General features: G+C 48.6%; 1 protein-coding gene across 3 annotated transcripts in view; it reads right to left on the reverse strand.

The window, feature by feature from the left end:
- UBA6 (ubiquitin like modifier activating enzyme 6) overlaps nucleotides 1-8751 on the reverse strand; it is a 53068-nt gene extending 44317 nt beyond the window's left edge. For 2 of the 3 annotated variants that reach the window (XM_074950339.1, XM_074950337.1), the window contains exons 1-3: nucleotides 8621-8751; nucleotides 7635-7749; nucleotides 3114-3176 (exon numbers count right to left, since the gene is read on the reverse strand). In XM_074950339.1, the coding sequence (XP_074806440.1) occupies nucleotides 3114-3154 (41 nt within the window). In that variant the 5' untranslated portion in view covers nucleotides 3155-3176; nucleotides 7635-7749; nucleotides 8621-8751. Of the gene's footprint in view, nucleotides 1-3113; nucleotides 3177-7634; nucleotides 7750-8469; nucleotides 8489-8620 lie in introns of those variants that run through there. The other variant, XM_074950338.1, reaches the window with a different exon arrangement.
- Between the last annotated feature and the right edge of the window lie 11011 nt (nucleotides 8752-19762).

The raw sequence follows: 19762 nt of genomic DNA on the forward strand, positions 1-19762 counted from the left end.
GGGTTCTGATAGCCAAGCCAGCTTCTTTCCATCTCTCAGACTGTCACCAACAATAAAAGCTCTGCAGACCAAATTACGCCATTAGTAAAACATACAGAACCCCATCAGCCATTCGAAGATTCGCACTGATGTAACTAAGGACAATCTAAAAACAGTGGGATTGCAGAGCAGTTTAAGGACACAGAGATTCTGCAAGCCAAAGTATTAGTTATGATGCATGAATTGAAAATGTTACGAATTATACCTGATAGGACACGCACACAACTGCTGCGAATTACACCTGATAGGTCACGCACAGTTCGAATCTAGGCTGAGGCACATAAACAAAGTCCACAACTGCAGAGTTCCCAAAAAACACCAAGTTTATTACGCTCGAGCGTGGTGCCCCCCTGCTAGCCAGGAGGGGACCCCGAATACAGATTATACAAAGGTTATATACTTTTTAGCAAAGCATGTTGCCCTCGTGCGGAAACCGTAGCCAATAAACAAACCCTTTTCTTATCTACCACTTATCCCTGCTTGGTGCATTCGTGCTAAACCAGTATGTTAATTACACAGCATGGTCCTAAAGCCATGCATCAGTAACTTTTATTATCAGGATGGGAGGCCTCACATCAAAGGCCAGGAGATAGGGAGTTAGAGACTGACAAAAAACAGATACTGGGAGTCAAGGCAGGCTGGAGACAAGGAGGAGGATTTTCACAGGGATGCAGTATCTAAGGAACACTCCTCCTGGTGCATGATGTGCTTGCTTTTAGACAATGGTGGGCCCCAAACCAAAATGGAGTCACATGTGCTAACTTTTCCTTAACAAAGAAAAGCTCTCCTGAGTTTCAGAGGCCAAGGCAAGTTCAGAGGCCCCAAGGCAAGTTAGAAAACATTTTTTAGTTGCAAACTCAGCATAACTGATATGGAAATCTGTGAGATATAAAGAAATATTAGTGCGGTTCTACCCTAAAATCTGGCATTGTGGGGCCTGTATTCATTGTAATGTAGTTCAAGACTTATCTCTTCAGGATACATCAGGGCATACTTGGAACTACATCTCTTGCAGGCACAAGCATGCTCAGAACTGGGAATTTTCTTCACCAAATCAGAGTTCAAAGCAGCTCATGTACATCCAACTGCTGAACTGTTAAAGATCTTCAGCTCTCTAAAGTTTCCAACCATCTGGTTTCAACTCAGTATATCAAATTATTTAAATCATTTTGAATTTCATTTACTGTATAAAGAGCAATGACTTATTTTGTAAATGATTAAGCGAGAGAGAGAGAAATTAGGTTTGTCTGATATGCTTCTAAGAATATCAGTACTATAGAAATTAGTCTACCCAAAGATTTGTCGCGTACACTTTTTTTGGCAGGGTGAAGAGGAGGGAGAAGTCCTGGGGCAGAGGGGATCAGCAGGAGATCACAAGAAAGGCAAACATGTAAGTGTATACAATGTGCGAAAATACCATGCCACTAAAATGTAAGGGAATTCAGTATGTTTAGATTTCAGAGTAACAGCCGTGTTAGTCTGTATTCGCAAAAAGAAAAGGAGTACTTGTGGCACCTTAGAGACTAACCAATTTATTTGAGCATAAGCTTAAGCAGTTTCCACAGTACGCATCCGATGAAGTGAGCTGTAGCTCACGAAAGCTTATGCTCAAATAAATTGGTTAGTCTCTAAGGTGCCACAAGTATGTTTAGAGTATCAAGTCTGGTGCATGGAACATTATTAACTGAGAACTCGCATCTTTCCAAAAAAGAAACTTCTCTCCCTATTTCACCATCTTCAGAGTTACTGTGTTCCAGTATAGACAGGTCCTGTTATGGTCATACTGTAGGAGTCATTTAGGGGTTACAAATTGCAAATGGAAGTCTGAGAATCCAATTCTGCCATTTGAGGACAAAGTTTGACTTTTAGAACTTCCATCAAATATTGTGAAAGACAATAATAAAATGTATAACAATAAGGTATTAAAATCTACCAACTGTTTAGTTAAAACACATTTGTCATGATTTACAAACATGAAGAAGAAGGATTTTAATTTCTACAGTATATGTGATGGAGCTGAACCCACTCTTCTAACATATCAAATTCAAATATCTTGCTTTGTATCTCTCTGTAATAGAGTTATAGAAGTCTCATTTCCAAGGAAGAAAGAAGTGGCACAGCTGAGGTTTTTGGGGACAGCAAAATTCAATGAGCCCATCAGCACACCATCCTGTTAAGATGTCTTAGGAAGCTTTGGATGAGAGGATCACAAGGATTTAGGGTGCACTGAACTCCCAGCCTGTTCCAAGGGACCACGTTTTTACTGGAAGAATGATGAAAAAACTCTATGAGCTGAAGCAGCCAGCCTGGGCAGGGAGTTTCAAGTTTACCAGACCCTGAACTAGTCCCCAAGCAGGGTTCAGCACAGTGACTGAGTGGGTAAGTTAGAAAAGAGAAGTGTAGTACAGACAGGTTTGGAGGGGGAAGAAATAAAGAGAGACAGAAATTATGTTTTGAAAAACACAGAATACAATGTGGAAAAGGCCAGAAGAAAGATAAGGGACGGAGGGAGAGAGAAGGAGAAGAGGAAATAAATAGAAAACAATAGAAGAAAAGATACACTATAGTCTATTTTAGGAAAGAAAAACAGTGAATGTGGATTGACATCAGTAGGAAGAGAAAATATACAAAACATAAGGGGTGTAATTATGTATGGCTGACCATACAATAATTTGACAAATAGTATTAAATAATTTTCACTAGTATTGTTCAGATAATTTGGCACTTACTCTGCAGTAGCTGACCAGTTCTTTAGCTGGACAAATATTTTATATGGCAAGTACCAGTAAAATTAATTAAGTATACAAAAAATAGTCTGCCAACAGCAAGTTACACGTTTTGAAAGACTATGTTAAATAGAAAGTGGAATCACAATGTTACTTGTGTGTACTGTACTTTTAAATGTTTTATTCCTTTAAACTGCAGGGGACACAGCAGCACAGATATTTTCACTCTGGCTAATAGGCAGCAAATACATTTTTCAAATCCGGTATTAATGCTGCAGCAAAGTGTATCTACTTGCAGTAATATCAAAGATACACCTTACAGCGATATATCGGGTATGGCATTCTTACCTGTATAAAGCATCATCGATCTCCATAGAGTCTGTTGCCATGATGTGATACAATTTGTTTGTGCTAGAGGGGAAAAAAAAGATGACAAAATGAATAGAGCATGCTAACAAAGGAAACAACTTTATAAATACCTACTATTGTTTTCTTAGTCTCATCAGAAACAAATTAGGTATAGATGAAATACAAAAAACAACACTGATTTGAAGGTCAAACAAGATAATAATGGTTCCTTCCAGCTTTTAAAAAAATATATCTATGAACTGATGCAGTGTTATATACCCAAAAGTTGAAACACACAAGATTCAAGAAACCAAAAGTTAAGGATCTCAATGCCATTTTAAGTCTGTCCTGTTATAATAAAGAGACGAAATCCCTGATTTAAGTGCAAAACTCAACCCTAACTATGGAGCTGAAACTGACATCTTCATAATGCAGAATTAAATGTGAACTTACTTAGTGCAACATGTCCAAGTTATGCCAGATGAGACACAAAATTTTGAATTTCCTGGCTTTGAGCATGTAAAATTTCACTATATATTAACAGCTTTACATTTTTATTTTTGTTATTAAAATAGGTTCAAAGGATTTGAAGAAATAATAACTGGAAAGAATTATTTGAACCATTCATTTACATGGCTGGGAAACAGATACTGGTACCACTTCATGAAAGCCAATACATAGCAGAAGTTAAAAAAAAAAACAAAATATTAGGATGTGTAAAGAATGGAATAGGAAATACTGAAAATTGAATGCCTTTACCTAAATTCAAGTTTATGACAGGGCTTTTTTAAAAAAATATCACATTTAACCACAAGGTAAAGGCCTAGAACTTGGCAGGATTCAAAAAGGATTAGACATTTTTATGAATATAAACATGTAGTTACATTAGATAGAACAAAAATACACTGGATTCAGAGCATAAATTCACCACTAAGAGATGAATTTAAGAAGAAACATCCCTCTCGGCAGGTTATTCCATAATTGTCCAGTTTGGGAATCAAGGCATGTTCCTATGAAAGATCTGGTAGTGGTTCCTATAAGACAGTGGTTCTCAAAACCAGTCCGCCACTTGTTCAGGGAAAGCCCCTGGCAGGCCGGACCGGTTTGTTTACCTGCTGCGTCCGCAGGTTCGGCCGATCGCGGCTCCCACTGGCCACGGTTCGCCGCTCCAGGCCAATGGGGGCTGTGGGAACGGCAGCCAGCATTTCCCTTGGCCTGCGCAGCTTCCTGCAGCCCCCATTGGCCTGGAGCGGTGAACCGTGGCCAGTGGGAGCCGCGATCGGCCGAACCTGCGGACGCAGCAGGTAAACAAACCGGTCCGGCCAGTCAGGGGCTTTCCCTGAACAAGCGGCGGACCGGCTTTGAGTACCACTGCTATAAGAGACATGGTACTTAACTAGATAGACCACTGGTGTGATCCAAAATGGCAATTCCTATAGTTGTCATTAGACGACACATTCATTTCCAATTTCCTAAGCTCTGAGAGTGTTTAAAGTGCACTGCACTTAAGAGTGCAAGATGTGAATATCGTGATAAGAGGTCCAACAGAAAGGCTACAAGCTCTTTCTATCAACAGATTGAAGGTAGAGGCCCAGAAGGTCTGAACAGTTCTCCTGATGAGAATTCAAATGCTGCAGAAATAGCTTCATTTTAAAGAAATGTCTGTCACGGTTGTTAGGTTCAAAGATTAATTTTTTATTTATTCGACTCATGAAATGCACCCTAACATAACATCTAACAAAAGTAAAACAAACAAAACCATATACTCTGTCTTATATCTCCTGTTAAAAGAGAAAGAGATTGCTCAAAAAACAAAGCAACTGCTCCAAACCCCCAAGCAAACAGCTGAGAATACATGAGCATCACACCATACTTTAAAGGTAAACAGAACTTTTATTTTCCCCATCGCCACATTAGTTTGCAACATCCAGACATTTCTTGATTCATGGTTTTTATTTTTCTAACATACTTTAATGCTATTTTATCTGGCCTTTTAGTTCAGTGGTCAATAACATTTAAGATGTCTACCTCACCTCTAATACTGTAATCTAGATATCATCGAAGAATAGAGCAAAGAAGAACTTTCTAGGCCAAGCCTTTTTTGATATTTGTTTTTAAAAAAATTGTTAAGACTTTTCAAATGAAAAAACATTTCTTCCCTCACACCAGCAAAATAAAGTCTAGTATCCCAGAAAATAATAGCCTGATCAATTCAAACTTTCCAAAAAATGTCTCCCATAGCCAGCTACAACTCATGTCACATTTCAGGCAGAATGAATTTTTACTGAAAGTAAAAAAATTGCAGGGGTAATGCAGAGGTAAAAAATATGTTTATAGTGGAAAATGAACTACAACACTTTACCAATTAAAGTGTTTCTACAGTTTATGTATACAAGACCATGCCATGCAACTTTATACATGAGCCAGCAGGTATCAGCTCTTAAGGATGAGATGTCACATATATCCATATTCTCCGCCTTTACAGAAAGCCCAGCTGCCTGTACTGTAGTGGTGTGCTGCTGCTGGTGGATGACTCACCTCCCTGTCACTCACCATGCAGCTGAGAATGTACTACCACCTGTAAATTCCCAGTCTTGTGTGAACAGTAAGGTTGAATTAGACATGAGAACCTTCTTCTCACATATCCAGGCTTGGAAGAATTCAATTTTTGTCAGTAAATGGTGGTGAACATCGATTTAACCATATACACACACAAACCGGCCAAAAAATATTTCCATCTATAATAATCAAAATTGACAGATAGGCAAAGAAAGAAAATGCTGCTTGAGAGCTTACTAGAGTTCTATTTAAGGATATTTACTTCATGTATTTTGACACCTGATGCTGATAATGTGTTTTAACAGTTATAAAGCTTTAATTTTTTGAATCTCAACATCTATTACTAAAGTAATTATAGTCTGACTCCACATCATTTTCTGCAACTCTGAACATTTAAATCAATAAAATTTTTAAAAAAGGTTAAAACCCATAATTTTGCACAACTGTGAAAGTTTAAATTGATAATCGAAAAAAATGCTTAAAAATAAATATTATCCATCAAAATTATAAAAAGATAAAAATTGAATTCTCCCAAACTTATGTAAACCACACACAACTCGCTTGGACATTGTTCCTTCAGTGTACGTATAAATTCCAGGTTTCCCTCCAGTGTCTTTTGTACAGCCATGCAAAAACATCGCTGCCAGTAAGCTCATTATATACAGCAGCAGATACATCTCTTATTCAACAAGAAACCTTAAGGATACTGTTCTTCTTAAACTGGCTTTCAAGCAAACCGAGAAATATTTTCCTGTAACTAAATCCTGTCTTCATCTGAGTGTCTTTCGAAGGACAAATAAGCTTACGGGACAGTTGGACCAAGATTACGTTCTGCAAGCCTCCTGAAGATGTGCATATTTGGTGTTTTGTAGTTTGGCTGGTAGTGAAGACATACCCTAAGGCTAAGTGACTTGCCCAAGGCCACACATGAATTGAAGCGGAAAAGAAACTGGACCCAGGTCTCCCCAGAACCAATCTGGCGATAATCAAAACACTATCCTTCCTCCCTGTGGATAGAGGACTTCAGGGGTGTCAGACTATTTCTCCAGCATAAATTCATATTTAAAAGAGGAGGATGTGACAGAAACAACATACTATCTTCAGAACATCCATCATACTCAAGCAAACTCGTGGCTAATTATTAAGCAGTACTGATGCTTTTTTGAGAGAAGTCCAGCTCTGATTTTTGCAATCCTGAAAGTTGTCAGAGTGACAGCTCTAGACACTAGGGTCATCTAATCCATAAAGCATTTATTATTTATACAGAACTATAAATGCAGATGGCACTTCTCACAGATGCTCTGCCTCTGGTATGTTTCCCCCTCACTCTGCACCAATAGGCTTTTTCCACACTGTGAATATCTCCCTTAGTCATTACAGCACAAGAGAGCTCCACCAACGCTAATAGTAAAAGCAATAACACATAGTGACTTCTAGGTTTACCATCACCATATCATCTAGACTAGACATACTAGAGGTATGGCTGGCCTGACTGATAAAAACACCTGCAGCTAGTCTGCACTAGTGCCCCCACCATTGCTAGCATTAGTGCTATGCACCAACAATGACACCATTTCACAAAAACTACAGCCAAGACACATCCTGTTTGCCTTAACCCATTCTGAATTACCATCCTGCCCTGGATGTGATCTAGTCTCTAGGTCTAATAATCTGATCATTTTGTTGAGACCACCAAGGGTGCCAGTCAGCTCCAGTTACAGGATTTTTGCTGTCCTACACAACTGAAATGTGTGCCCCATTAAGCTCACAATCTCACACCCCAACAGCACTATTTGCCTAATGTTTAAAAGACTTCTGCAAGTATCCATTTTACTTCAAGGCAAAGACAATTATGTTGTCACTTGCTATATGAACATATGTGCTACAAATTAGATTGAAATCCTCGTCATTTGGTAGGAAAAATGACATGTAAGATTTGTGGTATGAAACTGTGGCACTTACTCAAAAGGGAGAGCACACAAATATTCTGGTATTTGGTTAGTTCGGATATATTGGGAGGTCAGCAGGATCTGTTTCAGCCACTTCTTGTTGCTGGTAAGAGCTCAGAAGAGCTTCCCTGCAGCAAGAAATTGAAGGAGAGGATAGATGAAAGGGAAAGTGGTTTGTATGAATATGAAACACCTCAGAGATGACCAATGACTGTAAAGGTAATGCACACACCTGTAAGGACAGTAAAACACTTGGTAAGATTTCTGCTAGAGTGGGATTTGAGAGCATCAGTGTTGGGCTGGGGGGAGGGGAAAGGGGAGGGAAATATGGGAAATGAAAAGGGGAAAAGGGCTACAACTGTTGTGATATTTTATATGGAAAATAAATGACCCTACACGTCCAATATGGAAAAAATGAGACCTAAATAAGTGCCTCATGCAACCATATCCCTCTCTATATCCCCAATACTCATATTCCTATAACCCCGTCCATCCACTACCACCCATTCATTCTTATACCTCTCCGCTCATACCTCCACCCGTCTCCACCCGCCAGAATCCACCCCACACACCAATCCCAACACTCACCCCCCCAAAACCCCTCACACACTCCAGCCACAAGTCCCTCCGCCAGACACACCCCTTCTTACACCCTCCAGAACCTCCATCCCGCACCCCCACCCCACTCCTGAATCACCATGCGGGACGGTGTCAAGCATGTCCCACCTACCTCCCCCCCACAACCCCCTCCCACTCCCACCCCCCTATACCCCACCAACCTCCCCCCACAACCCCCACATACCCCACCTACCTCCCCCCACAACCCCCACCCACCTACCTATACCTACCCCCCCATACCCTCCTCTAGGCCGGCCGCAGCGCGGCGGGGGGAGGATACGGATGCGACCGGCCCGGGCCTCGCCTCACCCCGCCGGGGCGGCCGGGCCCACTGCCCGCAGCTGCCCGCCAACGGGGCCCGCTGCCCGGCCCGGGGCTCACCGCGTGGCGGGGTTCGGCTGCCAGCTTCCAGCTGCGAGGCCTGGGCGCCGCCAACGGCCCGGGGGGTGAAGCAGCAGCAGCAGCGCAGCAGCAGCAGCCGGGCCGGTGCCTGAGCCAGCGCTTCCCCGCCTGCGCGACAGAGAGGGGCCGGGCTCCCGCCGCCGCCGCCAATCCCCGTCGCCCCGGCCCGGCCCTGCCCCCAGATCCCTCCCCGCAATGCACGGCCCCTGCCAGCTTTGTGCAATGCCCCGGGCCCACTACAGAGCCGCAGCCCCTGCACCCCGCCCAGTACAGAGCCCCGGGCCCTGCACCCAGCCCAGTACAGTGTCCCAGCCCCTGCACCCAGCCCAGTACAGAGCCCCGGGCCCTGCACCCAGCCCAGTACAGTGTCCCGGGCCCTGCACCCAGCCCAGTACAGTGTCCCAGCCCCTGCATCCAGCCCAGTACAGAGCCCCGGGCCCTGCACCCAGCCCAGTACAGTGTCCCAGTCCCTGCCCAGTACAGAGCCCCGGGCCCTGCACCCAGCCCAGTAGAGTGTCCCAGCCCCTGCATCCAGCCCAGTACAGAGCCCCGGGCCCTGCACCCAGCCCAGTACAGTGTCCCAGTCCCTGCCCAGTACAGAGCCCCGGGCCCTGCACCCCGCCCAGTACAGCGCTCCAGCCCCTGCCCCCGGCCCAGTACAGAGCCCCGGGCCCTGCACCCCGCCCAGTACAGTGTCCCAGCCCCCTGCCCAGTACAGAGCCCTGGGCCTTGCACCCCGCCCAGTACAGCGCTCCAGCCCCTGCCCCCGGCCCGGTACAGAGCCCTGGGCCCTGCACCCCGCCCAGTACAGTGTCCCAGCCCCTGCCCAGTACAGAGCCCCGGGCCCTGCACCCCGCCCAGTACAGCGCTCCAGCCCCTGCACCCAGCCCAGTACAGAGCCCCGGGCCCTGCACCCCGCAGCCAGCCCTGGGCCCTGCACCCCGCCCAGTACAGCGCTCCAGCCCCTGCCCCCGGTCCGGTACAGAGCCCCGGGCCCTGCACCCCGCCCAGTACAGAGCCCCGGGCCCTTCACCCAGCCCAGTACAGCGCTCCAGCCCCTTCACCCAGCCCAGTACAGAGCACCGAGCCCTGCACCCCGCCCAGTACAGCGCTCCAGCCCCTTCACCCAGCCCAATACAGAGCCCCGGGCCCTGCACCCCGCCCAGTACAGCGCTCCAGCCCCTTCACCCAGCCCAGTACAGAGCCCCGGCCCTGCACCCAGCCCAGTACAGTGTCCCAGCCCCTGCCCAGTACAGAGCCCCGGGCCCTGCACCCCGCCCAGTACAGCGCTCCAGCCCCTTCACCCAGCCCAATACAGAGCCCCGGGCCCTGCACCCCGCCCAGTACAGCGCTCCAGCCCCTGCACCCAGCCCAGTACAGAGCCCCGGGCCCTGCACCCCGCCCAGTATAGCGCTCCAGCCCCTTCACCCAGCCCAATACAGAGCCCCGGGCCCTGCACCCCGCCCAGTACAGCGCTCCAGCCCCTTCACCCAGCCCAGTACAGAGCCCTGGGCCCTTCACCCAGCCCAGTACAGAGCCCCGGGCCCTTCACCCAGCCCAGTACAGAGCCCTGGGCTCTGCACCCAGCCCCCTGCCCAGTACAGAGCCCTGGGCCTTGCACCCCGCCCAGTACAGCGGTCCAGCCCCTGCCCCCCGCCCGGTACATAGCCCCGGGCCCTGCACCCAGCCCAGTACAGTGTCCCAGCCCCTGCCCAGTACAGAGCCCCGAGCCCTGCACCCAGCCCAGTACAGAGCCCCGGGCCCTGCACCCCGCCCAGTACAGCGCTCCGGCCCCTTCACCCAGCCCAATACAGAGCCCTGGGCCCTGCACCCCGCCCAGTACAGCGCTCCAGCCCCTTCATCCAGCCCAGTATAGAGCCCCGGGCCCTGCACCCAGCCCAGTACAGAGCCCCGGGCCCTGCACCCAGCCCAGTACAGAGCCCCGGGCCCTGCACCCAGCCCAGTACAGTGTCCCAGCCCCTGCCCAGTACATAGCCCCGAGCCCTGCACCCAGCCCAATTCAGAGCCCCGGGCCCTGCACCCCGCCCAGTACAGCGCTCCAGCACCTTCACCCAGCCCAGTACAGAGCCCCAGGCCCTGCACCCAGCCCAATACAGTGTCCCAGCCCCTGCCCAGTACAGAGCCCTGGGCCCTGCACCCCGCCCAGTACAGCGCTCCAGCCCCTGCACCCAGCCCAGTACAGAGCCCCGGGCCCTGCACCCCGCCCAGTACAGCGCTCCAGCCCCTGCACCCAGCCCAGTACAGAGCGCCGAGCCCTGCACCCCGCCCAGTATAGCGCTCCAGCCCCTTCACCCAGCCCAATACAGAGCCCCGGGCCCTGCACCCCGCCCAGTACAGCGCTCCAGCCCCTTCACCCAGCCCAGTACAGAGCCCCGGCCCTGCACCCAGCCCAGTACAGTGTCCCAGCCCCTGCCCAGTACAGAGCCCCGGGCCCTGCACCCCGCCCAGTACAGCGCTCCAGCCCCTTCACCCAGCCCAATACAGAGCCCCGGGCCCTGCACCCCGCCCAGTACAGTGTCCCAGCCCCTGCCCAGTACAGAGCCCTGGGCCCTGCACCCCGCCCAGTACAGCGCTCCAGCCCCTGCACCCAGCCCAGTACAGAGCCCCGGGCCCTGCACCCCGCCCAGTATAGCGCTCCAGCCCCTTCACCCAGCCCAATACAGAGCCCCGGGCCCTGCACCCCGCCCAGTACAGCGCTCCAGCCCCTTCACCCAGCCCAGTACAGAGCCCTGGGCCCTTCACCCAGCCCAGTACAGAGCCCCGGGCCCTTCACCCAGCCCAGTACAGAGCCCTGGGCTCTGCACCCAGCCCCCTGCCCAGTACAGAGCCCTGGGCCTTGCACCCCGCCCAGTACAGCGGTCCAGCCCCTGCCCCCCGCCCGGTACATAGCCCCGGGCCCTGCACCCAGCCCAGTACAGTGTCCCAGCCCCTGCCCAGTACAGAGCCCCGAGCCCTGCACCCAGCCCAGTACAGAGCCCCGGGCCCTGCACCCCGCCCAGTACAGCGCTCCGGCCCCTTCACCCAGCCCAATACAGAGCCCTGGGCCCTGCACCCCGCCCAGTACAGCGCTCCAGCCCCTTCATCCAGCCCAGTATAGAGCCCCGGGCCCTGCACCCAGCCCAGTACAGAGCCCCGGGCCCTGCACCCAGCCCAGTACAGAGCCCCGGGCCCTGCACCCAGCCCAGTACAGTGTCCCAGCCCCTGCCCAGTACATAGCCCCGAGCCCTGCACCCAGCCCAATTCAGAGCCCCGAGCCCTGCACCCAGCCCAATTCAGAGCCCCGGGCCCTGCACCCCGCCCAGTACAGCGCTCCAGCACCTTCACCCAGCCCAGTACAGAGCCCCAGGCCCTGCACCCAGCCCAATACAGTGTCCCAGCCCCTGCCCAGTACAGAGCCCCGGGCCCTTCACCCCGCCCAGTACAGAGCCCCGGGCCCTTCACCCAGCCCAGTACAGAGCCCCGGGCCCTGCACCCAGCCCAGTACAGAGCCCCAGCCCCTGGCCCTGCACCCAGCCCAGTACAGAGCCTCAGCCCCTGGCACAGCCCCACTCCTACACAGAGCCCAGTACAACAGGGCCCCCAGCCCCTACACTCCATCATGTAGGATCTCCCAGAGCCCTCCTGCCTCCCCCAACCCCACACAGAACCCCGGCGACAGTAGCCCCTCTACCTCACACAGCCAGCCGCACGCCATAGAGGTGTAAGCCCAGCCACAGAGCCCATTACCCTACACAGCCAGCCCTACTCCACAGAGTCCCCTGGCCTCCCCCCAGCCCATACAGAGCCATCCTCATCCCCAGATGCTCTTTGCAGCCCAACTACCCTCATCTCCCTCATCTCCCACCAGCCCCACCCTGCAGAACTGCCCTTACCTCTCCCATTCACTATTCAGCCATGCCTGTCCTCTACAGCCCCATTGTCATCTTCCTCCCACACCTACAGTCTATGGCTCCCTCCCTAAGTGGGAGACACCCCACTTAGGGTTGCCAGGTGTCCGGTTTTCGACCGGAACCTCCGGTCGAAAAGGGATCCTGGTGGCTCCGCTCAACACTGCTGACCAGGCCGCTAAAAGTCCGGTTGGCCGCAGTGGCCAGCTCTAAATGGCTCCCAGAAGCAGCCGGCCTGTCCCTCTGGCTCCACACGCAGGGATGGCCAGGGGTAGGGTGACCAGACTGCAAGAGTAAAATATCGGGACCCATGTGCGGGGTGGGGAGACAGCCACAGGCTCACAGCCCCCACCGGAGCCAATGGGGGAGGGGGCTCACAGCTCTGGGAAGATGTGGGTCGGGGGCGCACGGCCCCAGCTTCAGCCCTCACCGTATGCTGCGGGTCAGGGATATACAGTCCCAGCTCCAGCCCCCGCCGCATGCCGCCGGTCAGGGACATGCAGTCCCAGCTCCAGCTCCAGCCCCCGCCGCATGCCATGGGTCAGGGACGTATGGCTATGGCTTCCACTGCAAGGGGAGGGTGTCTCAGGGCTGGGGCACGCAAAAGGGATTTCAAGGTGCTGGCTCCGGGAGGGAGGTTCCCAGCTAATGGGAGCTGCGGAGCCAGCGCTCATGGCAGGGGCAGCACGCAGAGCCCCCCTGACCGTCCCTGCACCTCAGACCCAGGGGGAGATGTCACCACTTCCGAGGACCTGCGCAGAGCTGGCTGGGTAGGGAGCCTGCCAGCCCCACGCCAACCGGAGGCCTGGCAACCCTACAATATCAGGAGAAATGGCATCCCAATTGTACATCGGTCAGGACGCTGGAGAGTTAAATATCAGGACAGTCCTGATTTTATCAGGACATCTGGTCACTCTAGTGCGGGGGCAGCTCCCATCGGCTGGGAACCAGGGCCAATGGGAGCTCCAGGGGTGGTGCCAGCAAGACGGGGGCAGCACGCAGAGCCACCTGGCCGCCCCTGCGCCTAGGAGCCAGAGGGAGATGTCGGCTGCTTCCGGGAGCTGCCTGAGATAAGTGCCGCCCGCGCTCCAACCCCCTCCTGCACCCCAACCCCAGCCCTGAGTCCCCTCCTACACCACAAACCCCTCATCCCCAGCCCCACCCCAGAGCCCACAACCCCAGCTGGAGCCCTAACTCCCCACACCCCAACCCCTTGCCCCAGCTTGCTGAAAATAAGCGAGTGACGAGAGTGGAAGAAAGCGAGTGATGGAGGGAGGAGGAATGGAGTGAGGAAGGGCGGGGCCTCAGAGAAGGGGCAGGGCCTCAGGGCAGGAGGCGGGGGAAGGGTGTTCGGTTTTCTGCAATCAGAGAGTTGGCAACCCTAACCCCTGTCCCTGTGCTCCATCATAGCCCTGTGTATGAACTCCAGCCTCTACATTCCACAGGGACCACCCACCTCCCTACTACCTCACAGAGCCACACTTGTCCCGGCTTCTCCCCTATACAGTCATCCTCACCTCCCCATCTCATCATACACAGCTGCCCTCACCTCTCATCAGCCTTTCCCTAGAGCAGTGGCTCTCAGCGTTTCTAGATTACTGTGCCCCTTTCAGGAGTTTGATTTGTCTTGTGTACCCCCCAAGTTTCAGCTCACTTAAAAACCACTTGCTTACAAAATCAAACATAAAAATACAAAAGTGTCACAGCACACCATTATTGATAAATTGCTAACTTTCTCATTTTTACCATAAAATTATAAAATAAATCAATTGGAATATAAATATTGTACTTGCATTTCAGTGTATAGTATATAGAGCAGTATAAACAAATCATTGTATGAAATTTTAGTTTGTACTGACTTTGCTAGTGCTTATTATGTAGCCTGTTGTAAAATTAGGCAAATATTTAGATGAGTTGATGTACCCCTGGAAGACCTGTGAGTACCCCTGGGGTACACGTACCCCTGGTTGAGAACCACTGCCCTAGAGAACCAGCCACACCTCCCCTGACCTGCTACACGGCCACCTGAATCCCACAGTTTCCTCCTCACAGATACACCCCAGCTGCTATGCTTTGCCATAACAATACACAGCCGCCCTGTCTCCTCAGAACTATCCTTACCCTTCCTGCCCCATAGAAATGCCCTGTCCAATACTTTCATCTCTTCCATCCCTCATAGACACCCATCTGTTACCTCCCACAGAGACTCCTTCACCCAGCCCTACAGCCTTCACCATTACATATTTCACCTCCTTCCCACCCCATAGAGATACCCTACCTTCCAATCTTCATAGAGCCCCTAGGTACTTTCACCTATCTTCAGCCTCTGTAGAAGCACTCTCTTCTCTTCCCAGCCCTACCCATCCACCAGCCCCTTACTTCCTAAAGCACCTTAGCCCTACGCCCCCTAGAAAAGACCTGCATCCTGGACACTTTATGTCTTTCCCTTTCCCCATAGAGATACATTTCACCCTTATATAAACAACACAGTCCCTGACACCCTCCTCTGCCCACAGCTACCCTATCCTGTAGAAGAGATATTCAAACCTTCTACATCTCTCCACTACAATGTTCCCACAAAGACCCCTCCATGCCCAGGCAGCTCAGCCCCCTACATCGTCCACAAATTCACTCTTATCCTGACCTGACACACTGATCTCAATCTCCTGCACCCTCTCTTTAGACACACACATCTCATCTGCCCCTTCAGCCTCTGCGAAGAGACAACTGCATCCCTTCCACCATGTTGGCAGAGAAACCCCTTTGAGTTCCTTTTGAAGTTACTGGTTATAGGAATTGCTTTGCCATGTCAGACATGTGGTCACTCTAGTCTGTTGTTTTGTGTCTAATGGTGACCAGATGCTTAGCAGAAGGTGCAAAATGCCACGTAGCAAATAATTTAGAAATAATTGCCATAGGAGAAGTTCTTTCTAAACCCCATCAATTAGTGGTTGGAGTATGCCCTGAAGCTTGACAGCTTATTTGCCGATGAGTTAAAGTATTGTTAAGTTTTCTAATGACTGAAATAGTTCTTCCTTTTGTGATCTATTTCCAGGGCACGAAATACATCCTGCTACAGTTGGGTATTGTAAATGTAGGGATAATGTTCTGCCCTGTTTGGCCCTTCGTGTAGCCTGGCTTAATTTGGAAAATGAGTGTAAAAAGCCTTTGAATAACCCTACTTTGTACTTCATTTGCACAGGTGTAAATGATTGCGTAAGGTGTAAGGCACTGGAGAATCAGGCCCAAAATGCCAATGTAGATGAAGAGGCTGAATCTGAGAAGTATGTTCACCCTTGATGGAGCCACGTAACTCCCATGAACTAGTTTTGCACATATACATCTAAGGAATATATTGCATAAAAGTGTGAAGTTACATACTAGCTGTAAGCCTTTAAAGATACTTATGACCGAAATGCAAGGTTGGAATTTACAGTATGTACCAGCAGGAATAGTAAATACTTTTAAAAATAGACTAATTTAGAGTCTAAGACCCTTGTGCTGCAATGAGGCCCATGCAGAGACCCATTGCATGATCTCCCGGCTCTTCCTGTGGTGGGGCGTCTGTTCGATATCTCTACCGAGTGAGGCCAAGCTGTACCATCAGCCCACCCAAGGGTCTGAAAACCCAGACAGCTACGAGGCTCAGCAAGGCCAAACATGGTCATGTGAGCGAGCAGGGGCGTGCTGCAGTCCCCAGCACACCCGATAGCCCAACCCCCGGTGCAGGCCAGGGTGGCCACCTTCTCCAATCAGTGGGACCCTCGTACTGCCCTCTCACTGGAGCCTCAGGAGCCCCTGCTGCCCTTCCTGTCTGGGTTGTTGCCATCTTATCATAGAATCATAGAATAGCAGGGTTGGAAGGGACCTCAGGAAGTCATCTAGTCCAACCCCCTGCTCAAAGCAGGACCAACCCCAACTAAATCAAGTGTCTTCTTCTCTAGTGGGTTGCCTGGATGGCAGCCACGTCCTCTGTGCCATGTCGTGTCAAAGAGGGTCACTGGGGAAACCGAGGCTGCAACCCTGCAAAGATTTACATGTTCTTCACTTTATGCACTGTGATATCCATGACTGCAACTGCTCTACTCACAATGGGGACAGTTAAGCACATGAATAAGTCTGCACGATCAGGGTCAGAGTTCCTGCCACCAAACCCTTTATTTCTCAGGCAAAATGAATGGGAAGATGAAAGGAAGTTTCATGTGACCACTGGAGAACACCAGAATTCTAAATTGTGTGACTGGCTGGTGAGAGCAAGTGAGAGAACAATGCAGCTGTTCAGGATGAGGTTCAGAAATGAAAGGTACACGTAAGAATTATATTTGTTTGCTTGCTTCAAACAGTATATATTAAAAATTGGAAAATACAAGGATAAAATATTTTGTTCTTGGATTGGAACCAGGGTGCTCCTCCTCACTGTGAATATATTTAGATATATTTATATATACAAAATGAAAGAGACATGGTCCTTCTCCTGAGCACATTAAAATCTAGGTCTACACACAAAGTTGTGCCAGTTTAACTGAAGGTGTGATTTTATACTGGTTTGATTAGACGGCTGCAACTTTGTGCGTGGCCACTCAGATGAGGTTAAACTTGGCTTGTAGTGGTTTAGCTTGCATTTATAATTTTACAGGCAACAGCTACAGTGGTATAACCAATTCCAAACTGATATGAGGAAGTGCACACACAAAGGTTGCACTGGTTTAAAATGATGTAAATTGCATCAGTGCAATTTGTGTGTGCAACTCGTGCAAACTGCAACAGGCATACCAAAGACGAATGACTCAGACACACAAAGCACTGGGTGACAAAGTGAGGGAACCCTCACCCAGAGAGGCAGGATTTTAAAGTTATAATATGAGCACTTGTGCAGGTAGAGTTCACAGAAGTGGGAGTGGAGAAGGTTTTTAAAGGAGGAGAGTCTGGGATGCTTGCCACTCCTCAGGGAGGGTTCAGGCCTATGGTGAAGCAAGCATGGGAGGAGAGTGCAAAGGGAGTGCTTTAGGCACGAGATGATGGTTAAGTGGAAGGGGAATAAAAGAACATGGGAGAATAATATAACAGCAACACTGAGCTGGCATGTAGAGACAATTGCATGAGTATTTACCAAGTAGCAGATCATTAATATCAGCATTCTTTAATTTCTTCCTTTGATTATTTAGAAAGAGATCTAGGTCTAATCCTTGTCAGATTATATTACACTAACCTTTGTCATTTGCAATAATTTACTAATCAAGTGTGGCCTGAAATATAAACATCACACATTTTACTGCTTCATTTGTATCATTTTTGTTTTACATCCCAATTGTACATGTATTTCATATAGCTCTCTGATACTGATCCAGTAAAACCCTGTACATATCTGACTTTCCTCCCTTTACTTTATATACCACTGCCCTGTCCTGGACGGCGTGCCAGAAAGGATTGGGGTGGCCGGGGCAGGGTGGGGTGGAGCATGTGAAGTTTTTGGTGATGCAACCTGTTGCAGATATAGACATAAAAATCCTGTTATGTAAGTGCTAATGTTTCACAGGCTAGCACAAGCTTCAATTTAAAAACACAACAAAACAGAGCACTTGGCTTCATGAAAGTAAATAAAAACATCGGCTGGAAAGTCAATCAAGCAGCTGCTGAGGTAACATAACAGAACTTTAAGGTACTGTACAGTCTTGTTTACAGCACATTAGGGGTTGAGCAAATCTGCTTTGTGATAGCTGAAGGCTGGTTTATAAGAATACTGCACTTTTGATGATGTGCTGCAAATATCCTTTACACCACCATGGGTGAAATTCTGTGTTTAAGCAGCTGCCTTTCAAGTTGGCTGGAGGCCAATGTGCATGCTTGAGGATTCTGTACTTGATTCCAGAGAGGACAACACAAAGTTTGGAAGCTTAGCCAAACCTCTTGGAACTGTAAAACTGGGAAATCTCTTGTGAAATTTATGGAACTCCCTACAGCAGAGTAGCTGGAAATACGAGGACAAGCTTTTTCCAAGCCCAGAAGCAAGACATGTCGAACCTGAACTTGTTCAAACCTTAAAAATGTTCTAAGTTCAGACAGGAGCTCAGGTGGAGTCTCCATTTATGTAGTTCTTCAATCTCTCCCACAAATCCACCTCTTAGTTTTTGAGCTGAGTTGTGGACTGTGTGGCTATGTCTTTGCAGAAATCTCTGTTGGACAACCATTATGCAAGTCAAACTGTTCTGAGATCAGGGAGAGAAAAACAAAGGCTCTAGTTTTGCCACAAAGAGTTGGAAAACTAGACTTAACCAGATTAATGTGAAATATTGGAAACAGGAAACCTTGGGCTTGGTTACTATTAAACCAAAAATGGACAATAACCAAAAGAGAATTTTTAAAATATATTTAATCACACTTGACATATAATAATTTTACCATGTTTAAATCTCTGACATAGCTTAATTTTAACAATACTATAATGGGTCTTGTCTACTTTCCTTCACTTATACAACGTTCTCTTTGTTCTGTTCTAGTGCAGCTAATAAAGTCTGCTTTCATAAATAAAACACTGGCATGCAGTAAAGACAAAACCAGGCCAGACAGTTCTCTAGTAGCATGTGAAGAACAATGCTTCTGTCTAGCTTGCAAGTCCCTGAGTAAGGTGGAGAGTCATGCTCCCCTCGGGTGCTTTGGTTTCTCACAGGGAAAATCTGAAGTAAATGCTGCCTTTCCTACTTCCAAAGGGAGATATATATATTTGTATATATATATTTTAGGGCTGTCGGTTAATCGCAGATAACTCATGCAATTAACTCAAAAAAATTAATCGTGATTAATTGCACTGTTAAACAATAGAATACAAATTGAAATGTATTAAATAGTTTTGATGTTTTTCTACATTTTCAAATATATCTATTTCAATTACAACAAAGAATACAAAGTATACAAGTGCTCACTTTATATTATTTTTTATTACAAATATTTGCACTGTAAAAATGATAAACAAAATAAATAGTATTTTTCAATTCACCTCATACAAGTACTGTAGTGCAATCTCTTTATCATGAAAGCGCAACTTACAAATGTATTTTTTTTTGTTACATCACTGCACTCAAAACCAAAACAATGTAAAACTTTAGAGTCTACAAGTCCACTCAGTCCTACTTCTTGTTCAGCCAATCGCTAAGAGAAACAAGTTTGTTTACATATATGGGAAATAATGTTGCCCACTTCTTAATTACAATGTCCC

Source organism: Natator depressus, chromosome 4, assembly GCF_965152275.1.
Source record: "Natator depressus isolate rNatDep1 chromosome 4, rNatDep2.hap1, whole genome shotgun sequence".
In the NCBI taxonomy this organism is placed as follows: Eukaryota; Metazoa; Chordata; order Testudines; family Cheloniidae; genus Natator; species Natator depressus.